The following is a 25,823-nucleotide window of genomic DNA, read 5'->3' as shown; positions in this document are numbered from 1 at the left end:
AGCTTCAACGACCAAAATAAAAAGATCTCTTAAATGTTGTACATCCGTTGTATCGAATTTATTTTCATTTTCAACTTTTCTACTCACAAACAGCCGTTTTATTACAGTTTACGTGATAGACAAATATACTGTGATTTCATTTTGTAAATAGTATATAAAACTCTAGAAAGATAAAATATCCAGTTTGGCAAGAATTCATAATAAATAAAACCTAAAACTACTACATAGTATTATACACAGGATTCGAACACCTATTATTCGACCGATTCAGGTTGAGCCTCGTCAACGGATGGGTTTTCCCATGCTGCAATTGTTTTTTGTTTTGAGCTTTCGACATCACAGTAGATACCACTTCGGTATAGTCGAGTGGCGAGGGCCTGCCGGCGCCCGCCAGCTTGCACTTCTTGGACGCGTCGGGGGGCGCGTCAGGGGGCGGCGGCACGGGTGGCGCGCGGGGCGGCGCGGCCGAGCGCGCCTCGAACTCTTTCTTGAGGTTGCGCACGAGGCCGGGCGCGGCGCGCGGCAAGTCGCCGTGCGAGGCAGCGGCCAGGCGGCGGCGGCGCGGGCCCGCCCGCAGCCACGAGGCCGCCGGCGCCGACGCCGACAGACGCCCGCCCCACGCGCACGCGTCGCCGCCCACCGCGCTGTCCAGTGAGCTCCACGAGCCCGCCTCCTCCGCCCGCGAAAACGAACTGTATATAGCGTCACTCGCTTTCACTTTCACGTCCACTATGCCACTGTCACTCTTCACTATATCGTCACTGTCGATTACGTTCGGAATCTCGTCCCGCCACGGCTCCCCGGGATCCCACGTGTGTATTTTGTCCGCTTCCGAATCGGTTTCGGAATATTTTTGTCCTGAGATGGTCTGCGGCGACCCCTTGGCGACGTCCGCGCCGACCTCCGCACCGAAGTTGAGGCGCTGGGTGCGGCGCGGCGGGTCGCGCGGCAGCGAGGCGGTCTCGATCTCGTGCACGATGTGGCGCACAGAGGGCGCGCCCTCACCCTTGAGGCGGATGATCTGGTTGGGCGACACGCTGTAGCTGCCGTGTGCGCAGGGCATGAGCATGTGGCGCGTCTCGGGGCAGGCGAGGTGCTCCAGCGACACGGAGGTGGGCGGCAGCAGCTCGGAGGCCAGCTTGGTGTCGGGTGACCAGGAGCGCGGGCGGCCCGGGTACGATCCCGTCAGCGCCAGCACCAGAGGCGTCGGGTCCGTCATCTTGTTCTCCGTCTTGGAAGTCGATTTGGGAGCTTTTAGATTGGTCTCCGATTTGGACCTCTGCAATTTTTCCTTATTTTTCATTGCGTCGAGTATTCCCTGATAAGTTTCGAGTTGGTTAAGAAAATTTGTATTCGGTTTAATACAACTCCTTTTCGCTTTGACGTGTTTCAGAGCTTTATCGAAGTTCCAATTGAAAGCTTTCATAGCATACGCTATGACGACGGAGGCGGACCTACTGATTCCCATTTTGCAATGCACGAGAACTTTCGAGTGCTCGGTTTTGGCTTTGTTTATGTACTTAAAAGTATTGTCCCAGTGTTTCAATAGATCAGTCTTTTCGTCGTCGTAAACTCTAATGTTCAGGTAATCAAACATCCCTGGAAAAAAATTGTCTATTTCTCTCGTCACATTGAGTATGTGCCTGACCCTGAAAAGAAAAAAGTGTTCTGTTAATTTCTTGCGAAAAAAATACTCAGCAGAAAATCGTTTATTTCATACCCATTCCTTTGCAACTCCTCCAAGTTGCTCGCATTCCATTCGGATCCAAGATAGACGTGTTCGAATATCTCCGTGGGAGCATCCATTTGCCCGAGGATGGTCAGCATTTCTTGATCTATGAAGGACTTAAACTCGGCCAAGTCCATGTCCAGGTCGTCCTCGAGGCGGCCGCGAATAGCCTTGCTCGTCACCTCATCGAGGTCCACGCTCATCATGATCTCCTTCAGTGTACACCTGATCACGCGCTCCGTTTCGTCTCTTTCGCGTGGTCTGTTAACAAAAACCTTATTTAATGAATCCTGTGTGGTAGAGTAAGCAGACAGAACCTAGTCACATCACACTCCATTCTGCGCCTTTCCTTCGAATTGAATTTGAGACACTGCCTTAAATTAATTGCTACGAGTGGGGTTTGAACCTATAACCATCACATTTTTAGTCAGATGTTGTCTCACTACGATACGATGACCTCTATGCGATGATGATATTAATGAAAATGTCATACATTGTTAAAAATTATCAAAGTAAATAATTAAAGAAAATAATTAAATAATAATTAGTATCTATTATATATATCTATTATATAACAAAAATTACAATATAAAACATTTTTGTTACGCTTCAGTTTTCTTGATCCTATCTATAATCTAGTAAAAACCTCTATTGTATTATAATAAAGCCAGAAAATATGTATTAATTGTAATTGGCGAGTATCTTAAATTAAAAATTACATATATTTACATTTAACATGCACCTAATACGTTTAATTAGCGCATTTGCCAACTCCGATTCATTTCGAGGTCAAGAAATGAGGTCTAGGTGCTACGTACTGTACGCGCTGGATATTACAATAAGGTTTTCGTTCAATTAGTAAATGGAATTGTTACAGAACGTGGCACTATTTTAAGCGCTGATTGGGTTTTAGATACAAAAACAATTAAAGCATTGTGGAAATTTCGACTGTTTGACTATGCTTGAAAAAAACAAGTTGAATGGAGGTCGGCTTAACACACAGTAAAGTATGACCAGCCAGACTTTTACTAAAAACTTTTAATATAAATAATATATTAACTCTGTATGTGTCTGTCTTATACTTCTATCTAATTATCTATATTTATACCAAGGTACTTATAATAAAACTGATCGGTGTCTGTATATGAAGGATATACATATAAGAAAATAATCTAATGGCATTACGTAATAAATCCAAAAACAAAGATTTTTTAGTTTTTTGTTTTTTTGTCTGTGCATTTGTTCACGCTAATCCCAAAAACTGCTTTACCCATAGAATTGCAGTTTTCACTATTATATTATGGCAAGCTTCCTTTACTATTTGCTCACATTTAGTGTTCGTTTTATTTTAATCGGTTTATTAATAAAAAAAAATATACCACTTTAGAGAATGTTGTTCGACAACATTGCTATACATAATTGTTCTATTATATTACCTGAAACTCTACATTTAAGTATATTATTTTTAAAATGATATTATTAGTAAACAAACGTAATGTAGATATCGAAGTAAGTTAAAAAATATTTAGTATAAGCGGGCGAAGCCGCGTCCCGCACACAGCAGGGTAGGCAGAGGGAACCTAGTGTTAAGACACTCCGTTCTCCACTTTGTGCCAAATTCTGGATTGCGTGTTGAGTGCCAGAACTCAACGCCGCGCTCTGCCTCGACACCAGAGCGAAGAAATGGAAATATAAATCTAAATAAATATTTCATCTCTTCGAGTGGGGATCAAACCCACAACCAGTCGGTTTTACAGTCACACTCTGCGCCTCTGCGCCACGACTGGCCTCTTTATTTATGGTTAATAAATATTGATGGCTAGTAAGCAAATATCGATATTAACTTGAGCCGGAGCGAGTCGGGCGAGGGTGGGCGGCGCGACTCGAGGCAGTCCATGGCATGCCACTCGTTGAGGCAGGAGCGCTCCGAGTCCACGCGGCGCTCGTAGTGCGCACACCACGCGTGCGACGCGCCGCCCGCGAAGTGGTTGAGGGAGCGAGCGCGCGCGCTCGCGCGGTGCAACGTCTGCAGCGCGGACCTGTACACACACGTGGCTTCACTCACTCTCTGCCTATCTTAACATTCTTACAAATATCTATATGATTTTGAAACACAACTTTACTATACTACATGAATTCTTTTTATGTCCTGGGAAAGTTCTAGGTCAAATTTTACCGTTGCAAGTATTATGGAGTGAAAAATAACCAACTCCATTGTCGATTTCATATCTATTTTAGAGATTTTGTAAAAGTCCATTGATTAAAATGGAAGTACACAATGAAGTACATTCCGTCTGCGCTACAATTAATCATCACAGTCATTACGAACGATATAATAATAAATGCAAAAAATCACTTACCACATGGCCTGAACCGACACAGGCTTGAATATGTGTTGCTGATTGCATACGCACACGCTAAATCCTCTGTGGACAATGAATCCATAATTAGTTATTGTTCCTAGCCTCATAAATGTGTTTAGTGAACAAAAATGGCTTCTGGCAATGCAAGGATCGCAACAACATTATCTTTAAAACCTTAAAACCTCAATTGAAAACAACAGTAAGTTTATCTTTAATGACAATGATTTAGTATGAACAATGGGCGCTAAAAGTTGTGTACAACAATTGACACATTTTAAAGGAAAAATGAATTGTGACTAAGATATAAAAATGTAGCTATTTGAAGTAATTTTAATAAGCATACTTAAAATTTAAGAATACCAATCATACATAAATAATTTCGGAATATACATCAAGGATCACAAGTGTACCTAGGCGATCTTTAATAAAGCACACTTTAAGCAATGTGTTTTATTAACAATAACTTTACACATTTTATATGACATAATTCTTTTTATTATAAGAAGAAATTCATATACAAAATATATTTTTAATAGAGTTACTTTATCATTATTATTTCAAATCAACTTTGGATATTTATTATTCAATGTTAATGTAAATGTAACATAAATTTATCAATAATAAAAATTTCATAGGATTTTAGTTTAGTTTACGTTAATGTTAGTAAAGTTATTTAATATGGTTAAACGCGGCATACACACAGCGGATTTCAACGAAGGTTACTAACTTAACATTTTAATCAAGGGCATTCCTATCACTTGCAATATTCTTCGATTTAAAGGTGTACGTATTTTACGGTGTAGTACTTTATATCAAGTTTACACTGTTTCGAAAGCTATTCGTGTCTTGATAATATAATATAATATTTTCATATTCATTTGAAAGATGACAAAAACGAAACATACAAGTATGACAAAAAACTATTGTCATTACGAGTACGTAGAGGCTATTTTTTGCTTACCCATCTCCGTCTAGTTTAATGGAAGTGTCTGCGAGGACTCGCAGGACCAGCCCAACCGTAGTCCGTTCGTTGCAGTCGATCCCCAGTAATGCCGCCTCGTCAACGCGACACACCACTACTAAATACCGCGTCCGACCTGGGTGACCGCTTTCCAGTTTCACCGCCTATGCCAGAAAATATTTTAACTTTTCTATAAACTATGAGATGTACAAAGAAATTCTAGTGTTTTATTCCTAAATTAATGCGGAAATGTCGCTAAACTTTTAACGTAAAATGACAATATGAAAAAGAAATAATGTATGCAATATATTTTTAATTATTACTACTAACATACCCCAGACATAAATTCATGCACACATTACAATCATAAACAATTAAAGTTATTCCGGTTCACAAATAATCGTAACGAGGCTAAAAGTTTGTTCTTGAATAATGATATTCGTACCATTTTGAGCGTCTCCTCCGGGCGCACCAAATAGAACATGGACTGTAAGTGGTGATGGATGTCTGGCTGAGGATGTGCTCGCGCAGGCGACTGTCGCTGGTCGTTGCACCCCTGCTTTGCGCCACCCAACACCAGTGCTGCGCCCTTGTTCGCGAAATAACACTCATTGAGACTGTAACAAATCAATCAATAATTATATACTAAATCTGACTATGAAGAAGTTACAAAGATTAATATAAGAAGCTTTAGTTATATAACGGTTACTATAATCATTAAATAAAAATCATTTATTCAATGACTTAGAAGTTCATATCGTAATTTCCATGAAAGCATTTGTACTTCCTATCCTAAATATGATTTAGGATGAAACAAAAGGACAATTCACGTCGTATCACTCCGTTGTTCTCTTTGACTGACACGAAAATAGAAATAGATAAACGCTTAAAAATAAAGTAAAGATAGTTGTGAGAGGTTATTGCATGAAAATAATGAAACTCCCATTTTGCTCAACGATTTAACTATATCACAATTATAATTAAAAGCTATAAATTTATCTGCTCGGAATACAGATGTTTTAGCGAATGAAATTCAACATAAAAAATGAAGTATTATTAAGTTTTGAAATACTAAAATTAATAACATTATATATACTATATAATTTTCTAGCTAGAGAAACCTGTATATTCACATTCATTCTCTTTATAATATGAAAAAATATATACTTTGAGTATTGTTGGTATTGAAATATCACGTTGAAAGCTGGGCATTATACGAGTATACTATATTACAAAAGCAATAAGTAATATTTCCTCTCATTAATTATCCAGTGACAATTAAGTCTAGCTACACGTAGTAGGCCTGTTGTCCTTCGAACCAGTTTTTAGCGCTCTTACTAATTATTCGAGTGTAATCACTTTTTTTTTTAATATTGCAATCGCGAAATGTATGAATGACGCCATTTTTAGTAAAGTTGCAGCAATCCATTTTGGCGCGGCGTTTACCTTCCTTTCACCGGCGCGGGCGCAACGAGCACCGAGTCCGACCGAAACTAGCTGCGGAGAGACGCGCTGGCTGGCCCTTGAGCCGTGGGCATACCTCAACTCATTACGACTATTACTCATTCCAAACGTAAGCAACTTACTAAATATGATAATGGTAACATACTTCACTATACAGTAATACTAATTCATTACGCATTCTTAAAAAAATATATTACCTATATCTATTTTTTTTTTCCTTTTCCTTTTTATGTCGACAAACTTTAATGTTGTAGGCATAACGTAAGCCAACTGTATTTAATAGAACCATAAACAGATGAAGGTTGAAACTTAAAATAGAACAAGTGGCGATGTTCACTCAGTGACATTTAACTTAATACGGGAGCTGTCGTTGAGCTTAAAATAAGGTAATAATCGATGCACAATTTTACAGGTGACCAGAATGTCTATGCTAAAAATTTCAATACAGCATATGGGAAAACATCAATAAAATCTTATGGAAATAATAATTATTATTAAAGCAAAATTTACTTTGACACTTTCGTTTCAGAAGCAAGGGCGGTTGCTCTCAAGGTTCGTTAAAAATAGAGTCGCGGTGCGATGCCAAAGCTGCGTTGCCCGCTTATAGTCGCGCGTAGGTATATTAAAACGCCGCTTCTGCGATCCGCTTCTTCACATCGCTTTACCCAATTTAGGACAGCGCGCGTCTCCACCACCGCCACCACCGCCACCAGCCGTGACGTCGCGTCGGTGCGCGTCCGCGTCAAAACAATGCCCACGACGCGACGCCTTCAGCAAATTGTCAAGTTTCACTATTCTATCATTTGTATTTTATACTTGTATCATGTATACACATATTCTTAAAAGTAGGTTAATCACTTTATCCTATACATCCATAAATAATTAAAGGAAACGTTCAACGTTTTTCGTGTAATTTTCCTTATTTACTTAATGCAAATAATAATTTTAAGAAATCCTTGTATCGATGTTAAAACATTTATTGCACATGATATATGCAGCACCAAAAAATTGATTTTTCTTAAAAATTTTATATATTATATAATTGACTGACAATTATAATTACTAATTACAATACAATTATAATTACTAATATGGTTATTAACATAACTACTGCTAGATAAGCAAATATTTTTTAAACTTAATAATACATCAATTAAGGAAACGGCCGTCTATTACGAGTTTAGAGAAACATAATTTTGAAATCTAAATTGCTTATATTTTAAGTTTCCTCACGTCACACCTAGGCAGAGCCAAATAGGTTCAACAGTTTTACAATCACACCCACCCATTTTACAGACATTGTTTGCAGGGTGGTGGAACTCTATGTTTACCATATCAAGAGAACACAAGAGTCAGAAAAGAGACGAGAGAAGAGACACTTCAAATCACTGTACCACGAAGGGAGACTGCTTATATGTTATATGCTTTTTTTTAACATACATGAAAATATCCCCAAAATGACAAGATAGCATTTGTATCACTCCTTAATTTATATATTTCTACAAACTGAATAAGTATTAAATTATTAAACAAACACAAAAAATACTTTTCGTAAGAGACAAATATTTTATTAATAAATATTACCTATATGCAACCATTTTTAAAACCAAAACAAACGACAGTCTACATCAACTACACATGTTTAAATACGGCACTAACACAAAAACTAAGGGTCTGTGACGGATGCGGTCTGCACCTCGGTGCCTCGGCGCACCAGCCGGCGCGCCCCGAGCCACTACAGTATGATACTCCTGCAGCCAGCCCAAGTCACGTCACTGCTTCCCTTTGAACCGAGCGCGAACTACCGCGTAAATATAGAAACTCGACGCAGAAGAGCACGCTTCGATTTTAGTTTGTTGCGTACATGCTATTGTTATTGTTTTCAAATTAGTCTGCGTAATAGTATTAAAATATTAACCGATAACTAAATTAATCTTCCTTCACAATAAAATAGGTTAATTATAGGTCGTATGTTATATCAATATCACTCGAGGAAGTGAAATATTTATTTACGTTTATATTTCCATTTTCTTCGCTCTGGTGTCAAGGCAAAGTGCGGCGTTGAGTTCTGCCACTCAACACGCAATGCCTCCAGCAGAATGTCTTAACACTAGGTTTCCTCTGCCTACCCTGCTGTGTGCGGGATACAGCGTTAAGCTCATTTATTTGATTTATATTCTATTTGTAATTGTAACGTATCTGTTTATGTCTCTTGCACTTCTGTTTCTATTTAAAAAGTAATAATTACGAATATTTTTATCGTTCTAAATTTGTTAACAAAATAATATCTGTATTATCCTTCGTAGCATTTCCATTTTTTATTAATGTATTTCTTTTCATCGAGGGGGAATTATAAACTACGTGCACGATAATTAAAATGTGTTGTAATTATTGTTAATAATAAAAATATATATAAGAACAAAACCAGCTCTTTTCAACGAACGATTAACAGACGAAAAATAAAAATTTCGCAATAATAAGTTTTGAAAGTAAAGCTTAATAAATTACTGGGAGATTTAAAAGAACCGCTTCCTACTCTTGCTGCGTTGATTTTTTTATGCGTAATACTTTACCTACAATAAAAAATATAGATTAGCTGTTGTGGAATGAAAAGTAATTTAGAACGAAATTAGTTCATAACTCCACGATATCTGCAGGCTGCAATCATTATTGAAATAGAGGATGTTCATGCTAATTTAGGAAGTATATGCAGTATAGATGGAAGACACGAGATGAATGTGGAAAGGCGTATTGCTGTCGGTAACAGTGTTAACGAAGCCTAAGCTGCATTGATGATACGGCGAAACGTCAGCACATCTGCACGTTTGGCCGTACCCAATGCAGTGTTGGTAACTTGATACCGACGCTGTTTACAGCAGCGAAATTTGGGTATTACAGAAAAAGAATGAAAGAAAAATGAATACCGTGGATCGTTTCGAAGGATATGCGGAGTCAGCTTAACTGATCGAATCCGCAATGAAGAGATACACAAAATGGCAGGTACTAGCGAGGATGTCACGGTGAGAATGAAGAAGAACTTGCTCAGTACTCAGAACAACAATAATTACTGCTTAATAGTTTCATATCCAAACAAATAGAGCCAATGTTAATAACATGGCATAGTACAACTTTTACACAGTTATAAAAATGATTTTAATTACAGTGCGAAATGAAAATGTAAAATTATTTTAAATTTAGGGTTGAATCAACTTTGCTTATATAAAATTATTTCCAAAACCCGTACATATGAATATAATTTTTCAGGAAAATAGTATTACCTACCTCTTGCTGGCACGATTTCCGACATCTTCTTCAGAAACCTCATTAGCTTTTTCTTCTTCTTCATCCTGCTAACAAAATAAAGAGAATAATTACATATTATTTTCATAATTATCATCATCATCTCATCCAACTTCCTCCGTCAGTCTGTTATAATTTTATGTCATTCATAAACGTCATAAAAGCTGAAATAGTAAAAACGTTTTTATTTTATACATGTATTTAAGGAAATACACATTGTTACTTGTTTTTTTTTTGTTTATGCTGTGCGCCATGAGCAGTCCTGCGTGACTTTCTTGCTCCTGCGTTTTTCTTAACTTTTTTTTTAAGTTTCCGTTTTTCTTAAGTTTTTGTTTTTGTAAAGTGTGAAGTAAACATCGATGGGTCTATCCGTGAAGTTCCTAAATAATTGAGTTCATGAGGGCTAGTAGGGTTCCCTAATAGCTCTCATGAACGCAACTATCAATGTCAATTAGATGTTATGTTGTCTTGAGGGCAAGAAGAGCCCTTCCAAATGCCATTTCCTGAGTTTGAATATTGTGCGTTCCTTCATATTGGTCGTTGGTGGTGGTCGATGAGGTTGATTGTTGTGCAGTTAGTTGGTTTCGTTATATCCTCATTGTAGGAAATGACCATTTTGATGTTGTGTTTCACTATATCAGTTACGGACCCTTCATTTGCGTATGAATCTGCCAATAATGTCGTCCTCGGCGTCAGAGTAGAAACCGAGTAGGGCGCTCTTGATGATCTCAGTTTGAATGATCTGAGATTAGTTTATGGTAAGGGTGCGCCGTATCCTTTTCTGATAAAGTCTGCTTTCTCTGCTTGCATATGGACTCTGTATCTGGTCCTGTTGGGGGAAAACACCCGCGTATCGCGGTCGTCCGTTGGGCTGAGTAGATTCTGTCATAAACTTCGTTGAGCGCATGTGTCACGTCTAGTGGATACTTGTAGGATCTGGCTAGCCCTTGATTGATGGCCATCAGAAGGTTTTGGCTGATATAGTACTTTTGGAAGAGGTTTAATCTGTCGATAAAGCGAAGTTGGTTGATGTCCCCAATGAGTGTAAGTGTATCTTTGATAATATAGCCACCATTACGATTTTGTCAGAAAATAGTTCATTAAAGCCTTGTCCCCGATAACTCTTGTGGGCGTTTCTGCAACACTGTTTACCAGAAAGGAGGCGATCGTGAGGACTCTGATCTTTGCATCCCTTGTGCAACTAAAATGATATTACTCCTAAGGTAACTCCTAGGCTGCCTCAGTAGTTGTAGTTGCTATCAAATCACTATTGGGGATGAAATTGTTGACCACCCAGGTGGTCAACAGTGGTGTGTTAAGTGTATGTGTAGTGCTAAGTATTCTTTGTTGAAAAGGTTTTCTTTGTCTGAAGATGTTATGTACCTGGGTGGGGCATATCCTCCTGTTCATTTATCATCCTTGTTTATGAAGCCATCTTTCTGGCTGTAAGCTGGCATGCGGGGGGATTTAGATTGTTTCTCCCTAAGATATTCCAATTTGTTATTGTCATACATGCACCAATAGCAGATCTTTGTTTTCGAGTTCAAAGGTCCTCCATAATCTTTACGCAGGTTGTAAGGTTGACTTTGACAATAATCAATGTACTTAGAAATTGAATTAAAAATTATTTATGACCGTTAAGAAGAATACTGACTGGGGTTTAGATATATAATATAATATGTTCACATATCATAACATGGTTATAATACATGCCATAACAGTGTTCAGTACCCATGTTTAGATTATTTCTTATAAATGATTATACAGATTAAGATAGTTATAAAGATCACTAGTATTATTAAAGAGATAATGAGAACTTTTTTTACTTATATCAATTTTAAATATTACACATACATTAATAAATGATTTTAATTAATAATAAATTATTTAAAAGTAAACAAATACAATTGTACTAACAATGAATACTGATGAAATTGTTATTTATATTTATATATTGTATATACATTTTACTATTAATAAGATGTATTTTACTTTGTTGTTCCTTTTTTTAAACTATCTATATAAAACGATACCTCTATTAATTTATTGTTTTAATTTAAAATATCTTTGTACTTTAAAATTACAGTAAAAGAAAAATCTGTAAAATTATTAGCTTTATATTTAAACAGCAATTCATCAATAAATTTATGCATATCCTTTTAATCACTTGTACGTACTAGAACAGATCATTACGAAAATAAATAATTACCCTAAATTAATACTTTTGTTTAATAATAATACATTTAACTAGTTATAATTAAGCCAACACTTATTTAGAGTTCGATAAAAGAACTTTAAAGAACAAAAGTATTATTTAATAATGTTGTACAATAAAAACTTTGAGTTTATATATGGTATATTCATTAGTCCTTACATTTCTTGTTAATTGTTTGTGTTCTAAATTATTGACCTAACTTTTACATCCGTTATTGTTACTCACCGTTTTCTTTGATGTTGGAACACTCGGGGTGCGTCGAATTGTTACAAGTGCCATACCACATTAGTCCTAACTAATCATTATCGGAATAATACACAATCACAAACATAAAGTGAATTAATATCGACTTATCATAATACTAATCTAAGGATGAATCACTTATTTAACATTAAAATCATTTTAAGCCACTATAAACTGTAATTACTGTCATGACGGTAAAAATATTGTTAAGTGTTTGAAATCTATTGAATAGATTTTTTTATTATATATCTACGACCACTAAACAACGAAAATACTAACTTGCATTTGCAATGCAATGGACAGACACATTTTTTTGTGACGTACAGATAGAACAAAGTTTTAAGCTGTTCAACCGAAAATAGATTACATAAAAAATATTTTGAAAAGTATAGACAAGATTCTTAAGAAGACATTCTGCAAGTCGAATTTATTTTATTTTATTTGAACTTCATGTATTAAATATATATTGTTGTTATCATATTTACATAATATGGAAGATAACTTATACTTTGAAATTTGAATATCGTAGTATATAATCTGTGTGTTACAATATAAATATTCTGTGCATAACAGTTTCACAGACTAATAATACAAGTAATAATATCAGTCGGATTGAACTTAAAATTATGTAATAAAAAATCTATGTACATTTCAGTTACTTGCAATGTTCTTACAACAAATAAGATATTTTTCTGTTGATTCTAAAATTATAATGACATCTTTACAGTTATACAAATATCTTTTACGTGAATGTGAAAGATTACCACCCGATGCTTGTAAACATTACAAATTTGCTGTCAAACAGGTAATGTCACAGTAGAAAATGAAAACAATTTAAACAGAAAATAATCACAACTTATTTAAGAATTACGTAAACAAACTTTTAAATAATTATACAGTTTGGCGGAGTTCAACATTCGTAGTATGTGTTATCATGATTTTAAGATGTATTAAAAAAATTAAACTGAAAGAAACTATTGTTTCAGAGCTATAAGCAACACATAGCTGAATCAGACCCAGAAAGGGTTAAAGAAATCATAACTAAAAGTATTAAAGATGCTAAGTGGATTGTAAATAAGGTATGAAACATTTAATAATTATAAAACATTACAATATTTGATTGACTTCATTTCTGATTTCTTTTTTATATTTCAGTATACAAAGGAATAATGGATAAATTATTCACTTTATATATTAAGAGGACATGTAAGAAATATTTTCTTTACTACAAACAAATATTATAATAATTTATAATCATGATTGGTGAAAGAATAGAAGAATATGAAATACTTGAACATCTAGGGAAAGGTGGCTTTGCTCATGTATATAGAGCAAAATGTAGGAAAAGTAGCCTTTATGTGGCTATAAAAATGATAGATAAAGCTTTAATGGCTAATGCAGGTATGATAGAGCGAGTAAGACAAGAGGTCACAATACACTCACAATTGAAACATCCTGCAATTTTAGAATTATATACATTTTTTGAAGATGCACATTATGTTTATTTAGTATTAGAGTTAGCACATAATGGTGAATTAGCGAAACATTTTAAGTTAGGAACCTGTGGTCTTAGTGAAAAGGCTGCAGCAGATATATTTAGACAAGTTTTAAGTGGTGTTTTATACTTACACACTCATAATATAATACATAGAGACCTTTCTTTAAACAATTTATTGCTTACAAAAGATCTTTGTGTTAAGATAGCTGACTTTGGATTAGCAACACAATTAAATGGACCTGATGAAAAGCATGTCACTATGTGTGGTACACCTAACTACATATCACCTGAGGTAGCTTCTAGAAAAATGCATGGATTACCTGCTGATGTATGGGGACTAGGGTGTATGTTGTATACATTGCTAGTTGGCAGCCCTCCTTTCCACACACAACATATTAAAACTACTCTAAATAAAGTAATTAATGCTGATTACAAAATACCAGCAGAACTTTCTACTCAAGCACAAGATTTATTACAAAAGCTATTATGTAAAGATCCATCAAGAAGAATTACTCTAAAAGGTATTATGGAACATCCTTTTCTAAGCAATTATTGTAATATTATATCGAAGCAAGATTTATCAAGAGACTCTGGATTTCTTACCACTCTTCACAGTACACAACACAGTCAAAAAGCTAAAATCAATGAGAGGAATACTTATGAAGGATTAGGCTTATTTAATGATCACCTTAATTTAAATAATAATCCAATTTCTAAAAAGAGTGTGGAAGAAAATTCATATAATTTTTTTGATAGTAGACAACAAAATCCTTTTCCATCATCAAATAGTGAACCCTTAAAGTTGCTGTGTAACAAACTACCAGAATACAATACACTTCCAAAATGTGACAGTCCATGTCATAGTGGTAATATTATTGATAATATGAAAAATCTTGATATCAAGTGTGCAAAGGTAGAGCCACCTAATTTTAACAATAAAGAAAATTTGACAAAGCCCTGTGTGCTAAATACAAATTGCTTGACAGTTCCACCACTTTGTGCTGACAGATTACCAACAATTTCTCACAAAACAAGAAATGCCATTTTAAAAATTGACTCTTCAGGTGTTATTGTAGAGTTCATTAAAAAAAAAGGGAAAGATAGAGAAGAAAGAGTTGTAGAGATATGCAAAATATCTAAGGATGGTATGAAGATTATCATATATTCTGTAGATAAAGAAAGAGAAAAACAGCCAAATACAGCACACAATATAAGCCCTGATGAAATGTTCTCTTACCATAATTTACCGCAGAAACATTGGAAAAAGTATTTATATGCTGCACGCTTTGTAGATTTAGTAAAAGCTAAAACTCCAAAAATTACTCTTTATACAACACAAGCAAAATGTCAACTAATGGAAAATAGTGCAGATATTGAAATGTTTTTCTATAGTGGTGAGAAAGTAACGTTTACTCCAGCAGATGGCCTAAAAGTAATTGATAAAAATTTAAAAACTCATGCAAACCCAAATTTAAATTCTGACTTAAAATATTTAACAGATCATTTTGAAGAATGCTCCAGTCGTTTAAAGAGGATTCAAAATGCTCTTTCATGCATTCCTGACGAATGTTTCCCATTAATTATTGGTAAAAGACCAGTTCCACAAAATAACAATGTAACTCCTATGTCACAAGGTTTTTCAAATGCAGAACGCAATTACAACACTCCAGTATTCAATTTAGGATCTTTCCACCGAACTACAACTTGCTCTAGTCATACACCAAGTGAAGACAATCTAAGATATTAAAAGTTAGCTCTTAGTCCTGAGCCTTAATATTTAGAATGCCAGAAATTTTTAAATTCTATTGCATTTAATTTTATTTTTAGCTTACATTGTTAGTTTTTTAAATTATCGATTTGAGTATATAATTTATAATAATATGCTGTACTTTATGTATTAAACATTGTAATAAATTCTCACTTTTTTCGTAATGTAGTAACACTTATAATAGTATTACTTATCCCTGTTACTTATTTATGACAAGGATAATAAATAAAATATATAAAAGTATAATATGTAAATTGTTTTTTCTTTTTTATATTTCAATTTTTACTAATACAAATAGATTTATTATTAGAAGTACTTTAATTTACAAGTAATAAAATTATTTATGTTCCATATGAGCTGCTCCAGATCTTCATTTTTATTCTATGAGTGGAAATCGTTTGTCATGTTGTTCCATTTTCCCCAACACTATATTTATATCTCTTATAATTTAGACAGGCTGTTAAGGTTCCACATCAGGTTTGCAGATTTTCAAAATAAACTATAGCCTAGATGTTGCCTAGACTTAATAGCTAGACAACCAAAAAAGTTTCATTCAAATCCGTCCTGTGGTTCCGGAGATTAGCGTGTACAAAAATACAAATAAACAGCCAAACACACACCTCTGTCTACCCTGCTGTGTGCGGGATACAACGTAAAGCTAATTTGTTTTAATTTAATTTTTAACTCGATTATTATGAGTTCGATCATTCGTCATCAAAGATCTTCGGACACGTAATTTTCTTTTTCATTGCTTTAGGAATACATAGAAATCAAAGAATGTAGTAACTTTACGCTAAGTTCTTCCTGGCTATGTTAGTAATTGATAAAAAAATACACAAAGAAAATAAAAAGAAATAAATGTTTTCCATTTATTTTAATTTGAAGTTTCAAGAGTAAGATTGCTTTTTTATATTACTAGCGAGCGAGAAAAGTAATGAGAAAAAACGACTTATATTTTATGAATTATACATTCATATTCTATTTGCATTTTTACGTCTCCTTACGTTTTTTTTTCGTTAATATTTTAATGTACAGACAATTTTTTTCATATTAAATTTTAGGTAGATAGGTACAGTGTGTAATTTTAGAAAGGTATTTTTTCTATACGTGTTTTTGGTAATAAAATATTTTATATTCTTACTTGATCTAATAATAAAATATGAAATATTTTAATATTAAATAATCATACAATTAATTTTAAGTAGCAAAAATTGTTATTCTTAAATATTATCCTTTTCAAAGACAATATAAATTATAGATATTACAATTATTTCGTGTGGCAAGCATTAGTAGTCTCCATCTTTTTGTCACGATGCCTCCTAAGAAGCAACCCGAAAAATCCGGTATGTTTTATGAATTTTATAGAAAAATCATGATAAAATTACTTATTTTATATTTTTAAATTACTTTGGAGACAGATATCGTTACTATTATTGTTAAGTATTTTTATAAAGTTAATGAATCCAATCTTAACTAATGTATTTTGTTAGCCACGCGGTGCATGTCAATATATCGCGTTGTCCATTTCAATAAAATATTTTTTGAGGATATGAATGTGTTATTAAATCTTATTGTTATTTGAAAATAATAATAAAGGTCTTAAAAGATTATTATTATATATTTGTGACTAAACATAAGGATTGTCAGTGCACTCTAGGTTAGGTTAGAATGGTATACAGTTGAAAATCAAGAGGCTTAGTGCTGTATTTTTAATTGTATAAATAGTTAATATTTTGTAAGTATTCAGTCATCAATCTATGTGTTTTTAAAAAAATGTGTGGAAGTATAGTTTATAGTCTATAGTTGGCCTTATATTAAAGCTATTTATTTAATTACTTAGAAATTTTGTTATTTTTAATTTTGTTTAACATACTTTGTAATTTTAGGGTCGGCTGCGGCCAAACCCGCAGAGAAAAAACCCGCAACTGCTAAAACTCCTGCAGCAGCCCCTAAAGCTGCATCTGCTAGTGCTGCACCGAAACCTGCATCTGCTAAAACACCTGCACCTGCTCCCAAGGCTGCTGCACCTAAAGCTGCACCAGCAGCTAAGCCAGCACCGGCTAAGGCTGCCTCAGCTCCTGCTGCAGCAGCCAAGCCTGCAGAAAAGAAACCAGCGGCAGCACCTTCTGCTAAACCTGGATCTGCTAAAGCTGCAGCCCTCAAAACTAAATCTAGTGCAAAACCTTCGGCTAAGAAAGCAGCATCTGCATCAAAGCCAGCCAAGCCAAAACCAGCAGCAGCTAAATTGAAGATTGCTCCCAAGCCTAAGAAGACAGGCATTAAAGGGCAAAAGAAAGTGGTTAAGCCAGTTGTTAAAGCCCTTAAAATCCAGAAAAAGGTGAGGATTTTTTTTTTAAGCAATAAGAAATGTAAATACTGGAATTTTTGTGTTATTAAAAAATATTCATTTACAGGTTGTAAAAGGCGAACATGGAAAGCGTGTGCGAAAAATACGCACCTCTGTGCACTTCCGCAGGCCCAAAACTTTTGAACCGCCAAGAAATCCCAAATACCCCAGGAAATCACTACCTAAGAGAAATCGGTAAGTCATTGTAAATTTCTGTAACATATTACAATTTTTTATTTAAATATATGATATACTTGATTTTAAATAAATGATATACTGGTAAGGTAATAACTCCAACAAATTTAAAAAGATATAACTTAATAGTTGGGTTTGGTTTAGGACATTGTTGTTTACACATGATTGAAATATGTTTATACTAATAAGTTTATGTACGTTAACAAATTAGTTTTGAAAATATACATTGCATGATTTATTTATATGATTTTATTTTTATGGTATTTCAACATTTTTTTAAATGTTATTCAATAACTAGCGGACCCGGATGCGGCTACGCCTGCTTGAACTATAAGAATATTTATTAAATAATTCTATATAATATATTTATTTTTATAAGGATGAATATCAAAATATAAGTTCATTTTGGGTGACGTTTTCTTAAAACAACAAAGAAACTTTGCAAACCGGTGCTTAGCAACGACGGTTGTTATTAACATGGCAGAATAAATTGCATGTCAAATTAGAAAGTATTTTAATTTATTAGTACATATGTGTATTGTAATATTATATAGCCTATAGCACTTCGGAAGAATGCAGCTTTCATAGAAAACAAAAACATAGTAAATCGGACCAGTAGATCCAGCGTTCAAACAAACAAACAAACTCTTCCGCTTTATTATATTAGTTCAATAATAATAATAAAGTGCAATTGTAAACCCCACGATTGTGGGTCCGATTCCCCCATGGGACTGATTATTATTTTAATTTCTGTGCTCTGTTGAGAAGACAAAGTGAGACAAGCATTGAGTTTTGCCATTCAACAAGTAATGCCTGCTTGCAATTTGGCAAAAATTGGGAAGCAGAAGTATCCTTAAGTGGAAGAAGTTTCTTAACACTAGGGTTCCTCTGCATCCCTGCTATGCGCAGGCAAAACAATATAAGGCTAAATAAATAAGCCTGTATTGCTAAATTATTGCTCTTTCATGGATGACAACAATTTATTGCAAATATAAATTCAAATGTTGTGTTAGTTTTAACAGTACTCATAAGTGTTGAATACAAATAAAAGATACCAGAAATAAAAAAATACTTTATAACTTATTTTAGTATGGATGCATACAACATTATCAAGTATCCCTTGACATCTGAAGCTGCAATGAAGAAGATTGAGGACAACAATACATTAGTATTCATTGTTCACACAAGCTCCAACAAGCACCACATCAAAGCTGCTGTCAAGAAGTTGTATGACATAAATGTTGCAAAAGTAAACACTCTTATAAGGTAAGATATTTCAATTTATATGTCTAATATGTAGTATTTAATAGTAATTGAAGCCTTTGTGGTGCAACAATTAAGCATCTAATACTAAATGTTAATACTAAAAATGTATATGTAAATACTAAAATTAAGTTTCCTACTTGGGAGAATTAATTATTTCTGATTTCTCACTCTGTCTACAAGGCATATTAGCATTGAGTTGTACCTTTCAATATGTAATGTTTCAAAAATTGAGATGAATATGGGAATTACGATGGTCTTATCACTGAGTGTCTCTGTCTACCCTGCTATGCAGAGACAAACATGCAACTGTTTTATAGGTAATTTATATTAATTGCTCAATTTTATTGTAATAAACATGATGAAATACATCTATGTGGGAATCTCTTTGATTAACAATGAAATAATGTTTAATATTTCTCTGATGCTTAAAGTATTTTAGTGCTTCCATAAAAACTTTTAACTGTATTCTGATAAAAAAACCTTTGTTGTAGACCTGATGGCAAGAAGAAGGCATATGTGCGACTCGCAAGAGACTATGATGCGTTAGATGTTGCCAACAAGATTGGAATCATATAAACATATGAACAATATTTTATAAGAATAAAAAACATAAATTACATAAGCTGTTTTTTTTATTTACATATTATTTAACTAAAGTGTTTTATGCTATATTAATTCTTTTTTTAGTCTACCTAAGTATATAAAAAAAATGGTTGTACATTATTTAGAAGAAGAATATGTGACAAACTGAAAATGATGCAAGAGAAAATCATCATAATCAAGATATATTTTACTTGTATTCCTTTTTTATATATTACTTTGTAGCAATTTTTATAGAAATATTTATTTTTCAGATCACAAAGTTAATCATAAATATTTCTTCAGTTCAAATATATAGATGTGTTAAAATTGAAAATCTTGCTTGATGCTGCCATAATATAAACAGGTAAGATTAAATTATTATAAAAAATTTTGTTACATACTGAATTAAAATATGCATATTGAGGAAGATACATAGTACTTTCAAGTTTATGTTTACAGTATCCTTAAATGAAGTTTTTAACTATTTTATTGATTAAAGTACTAAAAATGTTTTATTAATCATCATGTTAATCCAATCACATCTTTTAATTTTTACAAAAAGAAGAAAAGTATTTTTTTATGTGATGATATGTTTGTGGGAATCTCTTTGACTTATAATGAAATATAATTTCACACATCTGATTTCTTCTTTTTTTAATATATTATAATGTATAGGCCAATAAATATTAAATGCTGTCTCTTTATTTCTAGGTACAAGTACAAATATAGTGTGAACAAAAAAAATCAAGGAAAGGTTCAAAATATACAGTACAATTGATACTCTATATGTTACAACGTCAAACTAAACTACTGTGTGAAACTTTCTTCCGCATCCCACACCACTGGAATGGCCTTCCTGCAGCAATGTTTCCAGGTCGATATGGCATGAGTACTTCCAAAAAGCGCATTTAATATTTTAAACGCCGGCAACGCACCTGTAGCTCCTGGTGTTACACTGTGACCTGGGTGCTCGTTTGTCCTTACCGCAAAAAAAAAGAAGAAATAAAGAAATTGGTCTAAGATTTTAATGCTTCATTTTTCTTCCTCCACAATTTTCTTCGCCTATCACAAACGAAACAATGCCTGCGTTTTGCAACCACCACCTCGTTCAATTGAAAGAAATTATAAAACAGAAGAGTTACCACACAACATTTAAACTCGTGCACAAGCAGTCACACTATGTGCCCCTTCATAACGGACTTCAACACAAATATTGAAATGGTAAAATCAGAACTACGACAAAATTTTTAGGATAAGCCCCCATGGGTCCTGTAAATGATACTCTATTATGACTACAATTTTGATTTAAGTAAGTGCTGCCTACAGTTTTATTTTGCAATTCGACCTTTATTTATTTAAGCGTTTATTGCCAGTACGTGTATAATATATAAGGAAAGTCTCAAAGTTAATGATTCAACACCTTAATAATTATAGCAGTAGCAAGCATATTATGTCCTTCATAATATGCTTGCTACTGCTTAACTTGTACAGCTGTTGTTGATATAACAAAAAAAAATAGTCTAATTTATAACCTCCTTTTCTTATAGAAGTGGCTTAAAAATAGTATTAATTCTACTCCTATTGGGGATTTCATCTCGTAATGAGTGATAGTCTGCTGTAAATTTGTTATAACCTTTATTTTGGCACATTAAACGTTTGTTAAACAACCTATCTATAGTACGGTGTTCAGGTCTACAGATATTTCAAGGTAAAAAAAAATTGTTTTTGCAAATATCCCGTTTCCTATTAGTCGTTATTCGTATGTATTGTTAATATTGAATGATATGAATGAAATTCTCCACGATTTTTGCTTATTTTTTTTAATATCTTGAACCATTTTCAAGGTGGAGGGCAGAGAGCGCGCAGTGATTAACTATAGAGTATAATTCGGGGGTCAACCGGAGTTCCCGTTGAAAACACGCCATATTTATAAAATTAATAGTCGACTTTCTCTCATTCCGAGATTCTTCCCCTGTTTTGAGTGATATGACTGGACCAATAAAAGGTTACTTAAGTTATCAGTTCCAAAACATACGCTGTGGTTGTTTATTAGTGTAAACGGAACTGGAGTCTGTATCAAATTATCGATTATTTTGTTAAATAACATAAAAGTCCGTCGTGGCGCAGCAGCACAAGGGTGTGACTGCAACACATCGGTTGTGGGTTCGATCTCTACTCGAGGAAGTGATATATTTATTTACGTTTATAGTTTCATTTCTTCACACGCAATGCCCCCCCCCCCCCCATAATTCGGTAGAAAGTGGGGAGTGTCTTACCACTAGGTTCCCTCTGCCAACCCTGTTGTGTGCTAGATACAGCGTGAATAAATATTTTTTATTTTCAGGAAATTAAAATAAAATTTTTTAATTACCTACTGACAAAAACCGTATTTATCCGACTATTTAATAATTTTAAACGTAACAAATAAGTACGTAGATTGTAAAATTCCGTCTTAAAAAAAAAGAAACAGGTTTAATCGATATCATGGAAACTATTAAATTAATATAAAAATATTTTAACTTAAGGTACATATAATGTTTATGTTATTTATACTAATAGTACTTATCAATTCATTTTTGTAATATTTATTTACGTTTATATTTCCACTTCTTTGCTCTGGTGTCGAGGCAAAGCGCGGCGTTCATTTCTGCCACTCAACACGCAATGCCTTCAGAATACGTCAGAAAATGGGGAAAGCAGTGTCTTAACACCACCTCCCACTGGCTACCCTGCTGTGTGTGGGATACAGCGTGAAGCTGATTCAGTACATTTTTTTTGTAACATCGTTTTACGTGTTGAATGGTCTTTTTCTCGTAAACAAACGCCAAATTGTAATTATTCAATATCATGATAATGTTTGAGACGCGGCGCGACGGCGAGGCATAAAAAACGCGGTTCCCCTCGTCGGCCCTCACCTTGAGCAGCTGACCCCTATTGCGTCACTTAAACATTCATATTAAAATGGAGAGCGCGAGCAGTGTTTTTTTCGCAATTATTTATTTATTTTTTATCCTGTTTGTTTTTTGATTCTAAAAGAACGCTCACCGCTGTAATATAATATTATGCTTATTTTTTATGAACCTTGGTTTATTTTATGTAAATGAATAACTTTATAGAGTACTAAAATTTTCTTCTATGAATAGAATTCCTTTTTGGTTAATAAAACATGTTACACATTTGAGTAATAAGTATTAATGTATATATCTTCAGGTTACTACCTAGCCTACTGTACCATACAGCGTTGTCAGACGTCCCGATTTTTAAACCCAAAAATAAATTGTCACGATCGGGATAGTCCCGCTTTTCATGGATTGTTTCACTTACTGTGTTAATCTTTTTTCAACTGGAAAAATCGACACAGATTTTAAAAAATATTTTTTTAAAGAGCGTTGTGTTTTTTTTACTTGTACAACTGGGTCCTATTACCACCAAGTCTGATGATGGAATCCCAGGGAACTCGACGGAAATTTTTAAATTAAATTTTATAGGCACATAAGTAACATATGTTTCAAATAATTCCTTATAATAATCATATTAAATTTTTTAGTTATCATGCGGTAAAATTGCTGAACTGATGATGATAGGACCAACTTTATTATCAATTTTAAAAATGATAATGTAGGGAGAAAGATTAGTGACTAAGGTAACAACTCGTTTTTTTTACTTTTTCTTCATAATTTTAACATCAGAAAAAATCCACTATTTCCGACTTGACCTTATTATTATAAGTATTACTTGGGGCTCCAACAAATGTTCAGCCTAATATCAATAACTTTGACTAGTTTTTTTTTTTCATTTATGTAATATCAATTTAATCATTGACCTAGCGGGAAAAAAACATTTAACACCATTGATATATAGGAAGAGATTATAAGATTTACATATTTATTATACAATAAATAAGTATAAATGCTCAATTACGTATAATAATTTATATGTAATTTAGCTTATACGCCATGCTATTCAAATAAATAATGAATCACGTAAGCCAATCGCCATTAAAAATGTTTGTAAGTGCATTACTCCGTAAAGAATAATCTAGATCTGTATAACTAACATAATTATCTATTTCTATTTACCGAATACCAGCTATGCCTCACAATATTTAACTTTGTTAATAATATTCTAATACATAAATTAATAAGTCATGAGAATACTATGAGATTCGAAATCAGGAACTCCATAGTGTTTGCAAATTTAATTAGTTTTAATTTTAGGAGGAGTTTGGACAGCACAGAGAAGATAGTTAACGCTCATGTTGAAGGGGCCCCACTTAAGCAAAGGCACTTCTCCGAGCTCGTCCCTCTGCGATGCTAACGCCAAGAGTTTGCATTTTGCACGGTAAATCGGAAGGAGTTTCATTTGTTCTTAGGCATATAGAGTAACTTTTTAAACCTTATCAGTACCATTAGATATGTAGGTAAAGTACCTATGACATCTAATAAGATGTAATAGGTACTTTATTATAATACACTCAACTTAAATAAGCAATTAGGCCATCTTGGCGCAGTGGTACAGCGTCTCACTGTCAGCGCGGAGGTTATAGGGCCGATTCTCACTCAGGTAGTTTTTAGATGACACAGTAAATGAAAAGCAATATTTTAAGAATTTTCTGGAAAATGTTACAATCTAATATAAATTTATTTAGGTCCATCGCAAAAACATGATGATGTAAAAGATTTATTAAAGATAAAAAAAATTACTTACGTTAATATATGGGGCCGAAGACCAGGTTAAGTAAGGATTTTTTAGTAAATATAACCCTTTTGAGAGACATCGATTTCGTTCTGTTATTAATATATAAGCTTAAAGTGTACAAATAGAACCATCCAATAGTTTCTATAGACTGGTAACAGTACCTGTACCTACCTATCTAACAAATTACTAAATTCATTGATAATATAAGTTGTACTTACGTCACAACTCAGTAACGCGTCAATTTTAAATTTTACTGTAATAATAAAATTATATTGAGGCCATAAGCATGGATTTGTAATAATTTCGAAATTTCAATTGTATTTTATTTAAATTGTTAGTTATCCATGTGTGTGAGGAAAACAACTTTTTATATATGTAGCTATCTATTTACTTTGTGTCTTATTACGTCACAAGTAATTGAATATATTGCATAAATAAATCACTTCCCACTTATAATGAAAAATTGGCGTAATATAAAATACGATGACTTGGCAGTCCGTACGCAAATTCATGATTTGATATTTTTTTATAAACTAATTAGAAGTGAATTTGATTGTCCAAATCTATTAATATTTTGCGGTTTCCAAGCCTAGTACCCACGGGCGCTTTGTCGAGGCTGGAATGTCATTCCACCAACCACCAGTACCAATTAAAAACAGTATTTTACTATATCACGATTGTCTAAGGCCTTTATCTATAAATCTTGTGATGCCGTTTTCATTTACAGATATATACTTAATTTATGAATTCATTAATTAATTTATTACCAAAGTAAGTAGTAAGTTGCGCCTTAAAACATTGTGCATGTATAAATGTTCACAACCATTTTTTTCTTCAGTCTTCTTCAGTACCCAGTGTTAAGACATTACGTTCCTCAATATATATTTTTTTGGTCGATTGCTAAGACAAATCGAGGCGTTGAATTTCACCTAAAAATCTGAACCGGTAATATGTAGAATTCGTGTGAAAAGCGAAGAAAGAAATATTTCGAAATAAAATTTTATTTACCTTTAATTTTACTTTCCTTGCTGTAAATTTAGATGTCAACGGGTGGTAAATATAAGTAACATAGCAAAGGTCACAAAGGTCAAAAATTAAAGCAAACAAAGGTGTAGACTGGCAATAATCGTAAAAATAAAAGATGCTTGTGTAGACTTAGTTCTTGTACAATAACGCTAATTAGGACGATGGCCG

General features: G+C 33.7%; 3 protein-coding genes and 2 long non-coding RNA genes across 11 annotated transcripts; 4 read left to right on the top strand and 1 right to left on the bottom strand.

The window, feature by feature from the left end:
* Positions 1–29: 29 nt before the first annotated feature.
* Positions 30–12,611, bottom strand: ssh (Protein phosphatase Slingshot). Of its 5 annotated transcripts, none has more exons than XM_085204727.1 (8): positions 12,258–12,611; positions 9,796–9,867; positions 5,499–5,670; positions 5,054–5,217; positions 4,090–4,155; positions 3,574–3,768; positions 1,721–1,990; positions 30–1,649 (listed from the first exon to the last, which is right to left on the bottom strand). In XM_085204727.1, exons 2-8 carry the CDS (start codon positions 9,861–9,863, stop codon positions 221–223), a joined length of 2,364 nt encoding a protein of 787 aa, XP_085060853.1. In that variant the 5' UTR covers positions 9,864–9,867; positions 12,258–12,611; the 3' UTR covers positions 30–220. The 5 variants fall into 5 exon arrangements, with proteins under 5 accessions (XP_085060853.1, XP_085060850.1, XP_085060851.1 ...); XM_085204724.1 differs by having other exon boundaries at positions 9,800–9,867; positions 12,258–12,610; XM_085204725.1 differs by having other exon boundaries at positions 9,800–9,864; positions 12,258–12,610.
* On the top strand, positions 6,264–7,420 carry LOC146527665 (uncharacterized). Its single transcript, XR_014879173.1, has 3 exons — positions 6,264–6,626; positions 6,772–6,903; positions 7,047–7,420. It is a non-coding gene; the product is annotated as an uncharacterized LOC146527665 (long non-coding RNA).
* A 240-nt stretch (positions 12,612–12,851) lies between the features above and the next one.
* On the top strand, positions 12,852–15,795 carry SAK (polo like kinase SAK). Of its 3 annotated transcripts, none has more exons than XM_085204835.1 (3): positions 12,852–13,080; positions 13,262–13,354; positions 13,431–15,795. In XM_085204835.1, the coding sequence occupies exon 3, from the start codon at positions 13,532–13,534 to the stop codon at positions 15,518–15,520; it is 1,989 nt and encodes a 662-aa protein (XP_085060961.1). In that variant the 5' UTR covers positions 12,852–13,080; positions 13,262–13,354; positions 13,431–13,531; the 3' UTR covers positions 15,521–15,795. The 3 variants fall into 3 exon arrangements, with proteins under 3 accessions (XP_085060961.1, XP_085060963.1, XP_085060962.1); XM_085204837.1 differs by having other exon boundaries at positions 13,069–13,146; XM_085204836.1 differs by lacking the exon at positions 12,852–13,080 and adding an exon at positions 13,081–13,197.
* Positions 15,796–16,727: 932 nt separating this feature from the next.
* RpL23A (ribosomal protein L23A) lies at positions 16,728–19,971 on the top strand. Its single transcript, XM_085204723.1, has 5 exons — positions 16,728–16,884; positions 17,428–17,879; positions 17,956–18,083; positions 19,173–19,349; positions 19,841–19,971. The coding sequence occupies exons 1-5, from the start codon at positions 16,854–16,856 to the stop codon at positions 19,923–19,925; spliced, it is 873 nt and encodes a 290-aa protein (XP_085060849.1). The 5' UTR covers positions 16,728–16,853; the 3' UTR covers positions 19,926–19,971.
* Positions 19,972–20,903: 932 nt separating this feature from the next.
* Positions 20,904–24,244, top strand: LOC146527661 (uncharacterized). The gene is made up of 3 exons (XR_014879171.1): positions 20,904–21,240; positions 23,479–23,574; positions 24,149–24,244. It is a non-coding gene; the product is annotated as an uncharacterized LOC146527661 (long non-coding RNA).
* The last annotated feature ends 1,579 nt before the right edge of the window (positions 24,245–25,823 follow it).

The sequence above is a fragment of the Heliconius melpomene genome, chromosome 20, assembly GCF_056956725.1.
Source record: "Heliconius melpomene rosina isolate 202511_hmr_F chromosome 20, ASM5695672v1, whole genome shotgun sequence".
In the NCBI taxonomy this organism is placed as follows: domain Eukaryota; kingdom Metazoa; phylum Arthropoda; class Insecta; order Lepidoptera; family Nymphalidae; genus Heliconius; species Heliconius melpomene.
Note: the sequence above shows the minus strand (reverse complement) of the source record. Positions and strands in the feature narration are given on the sequence as shown.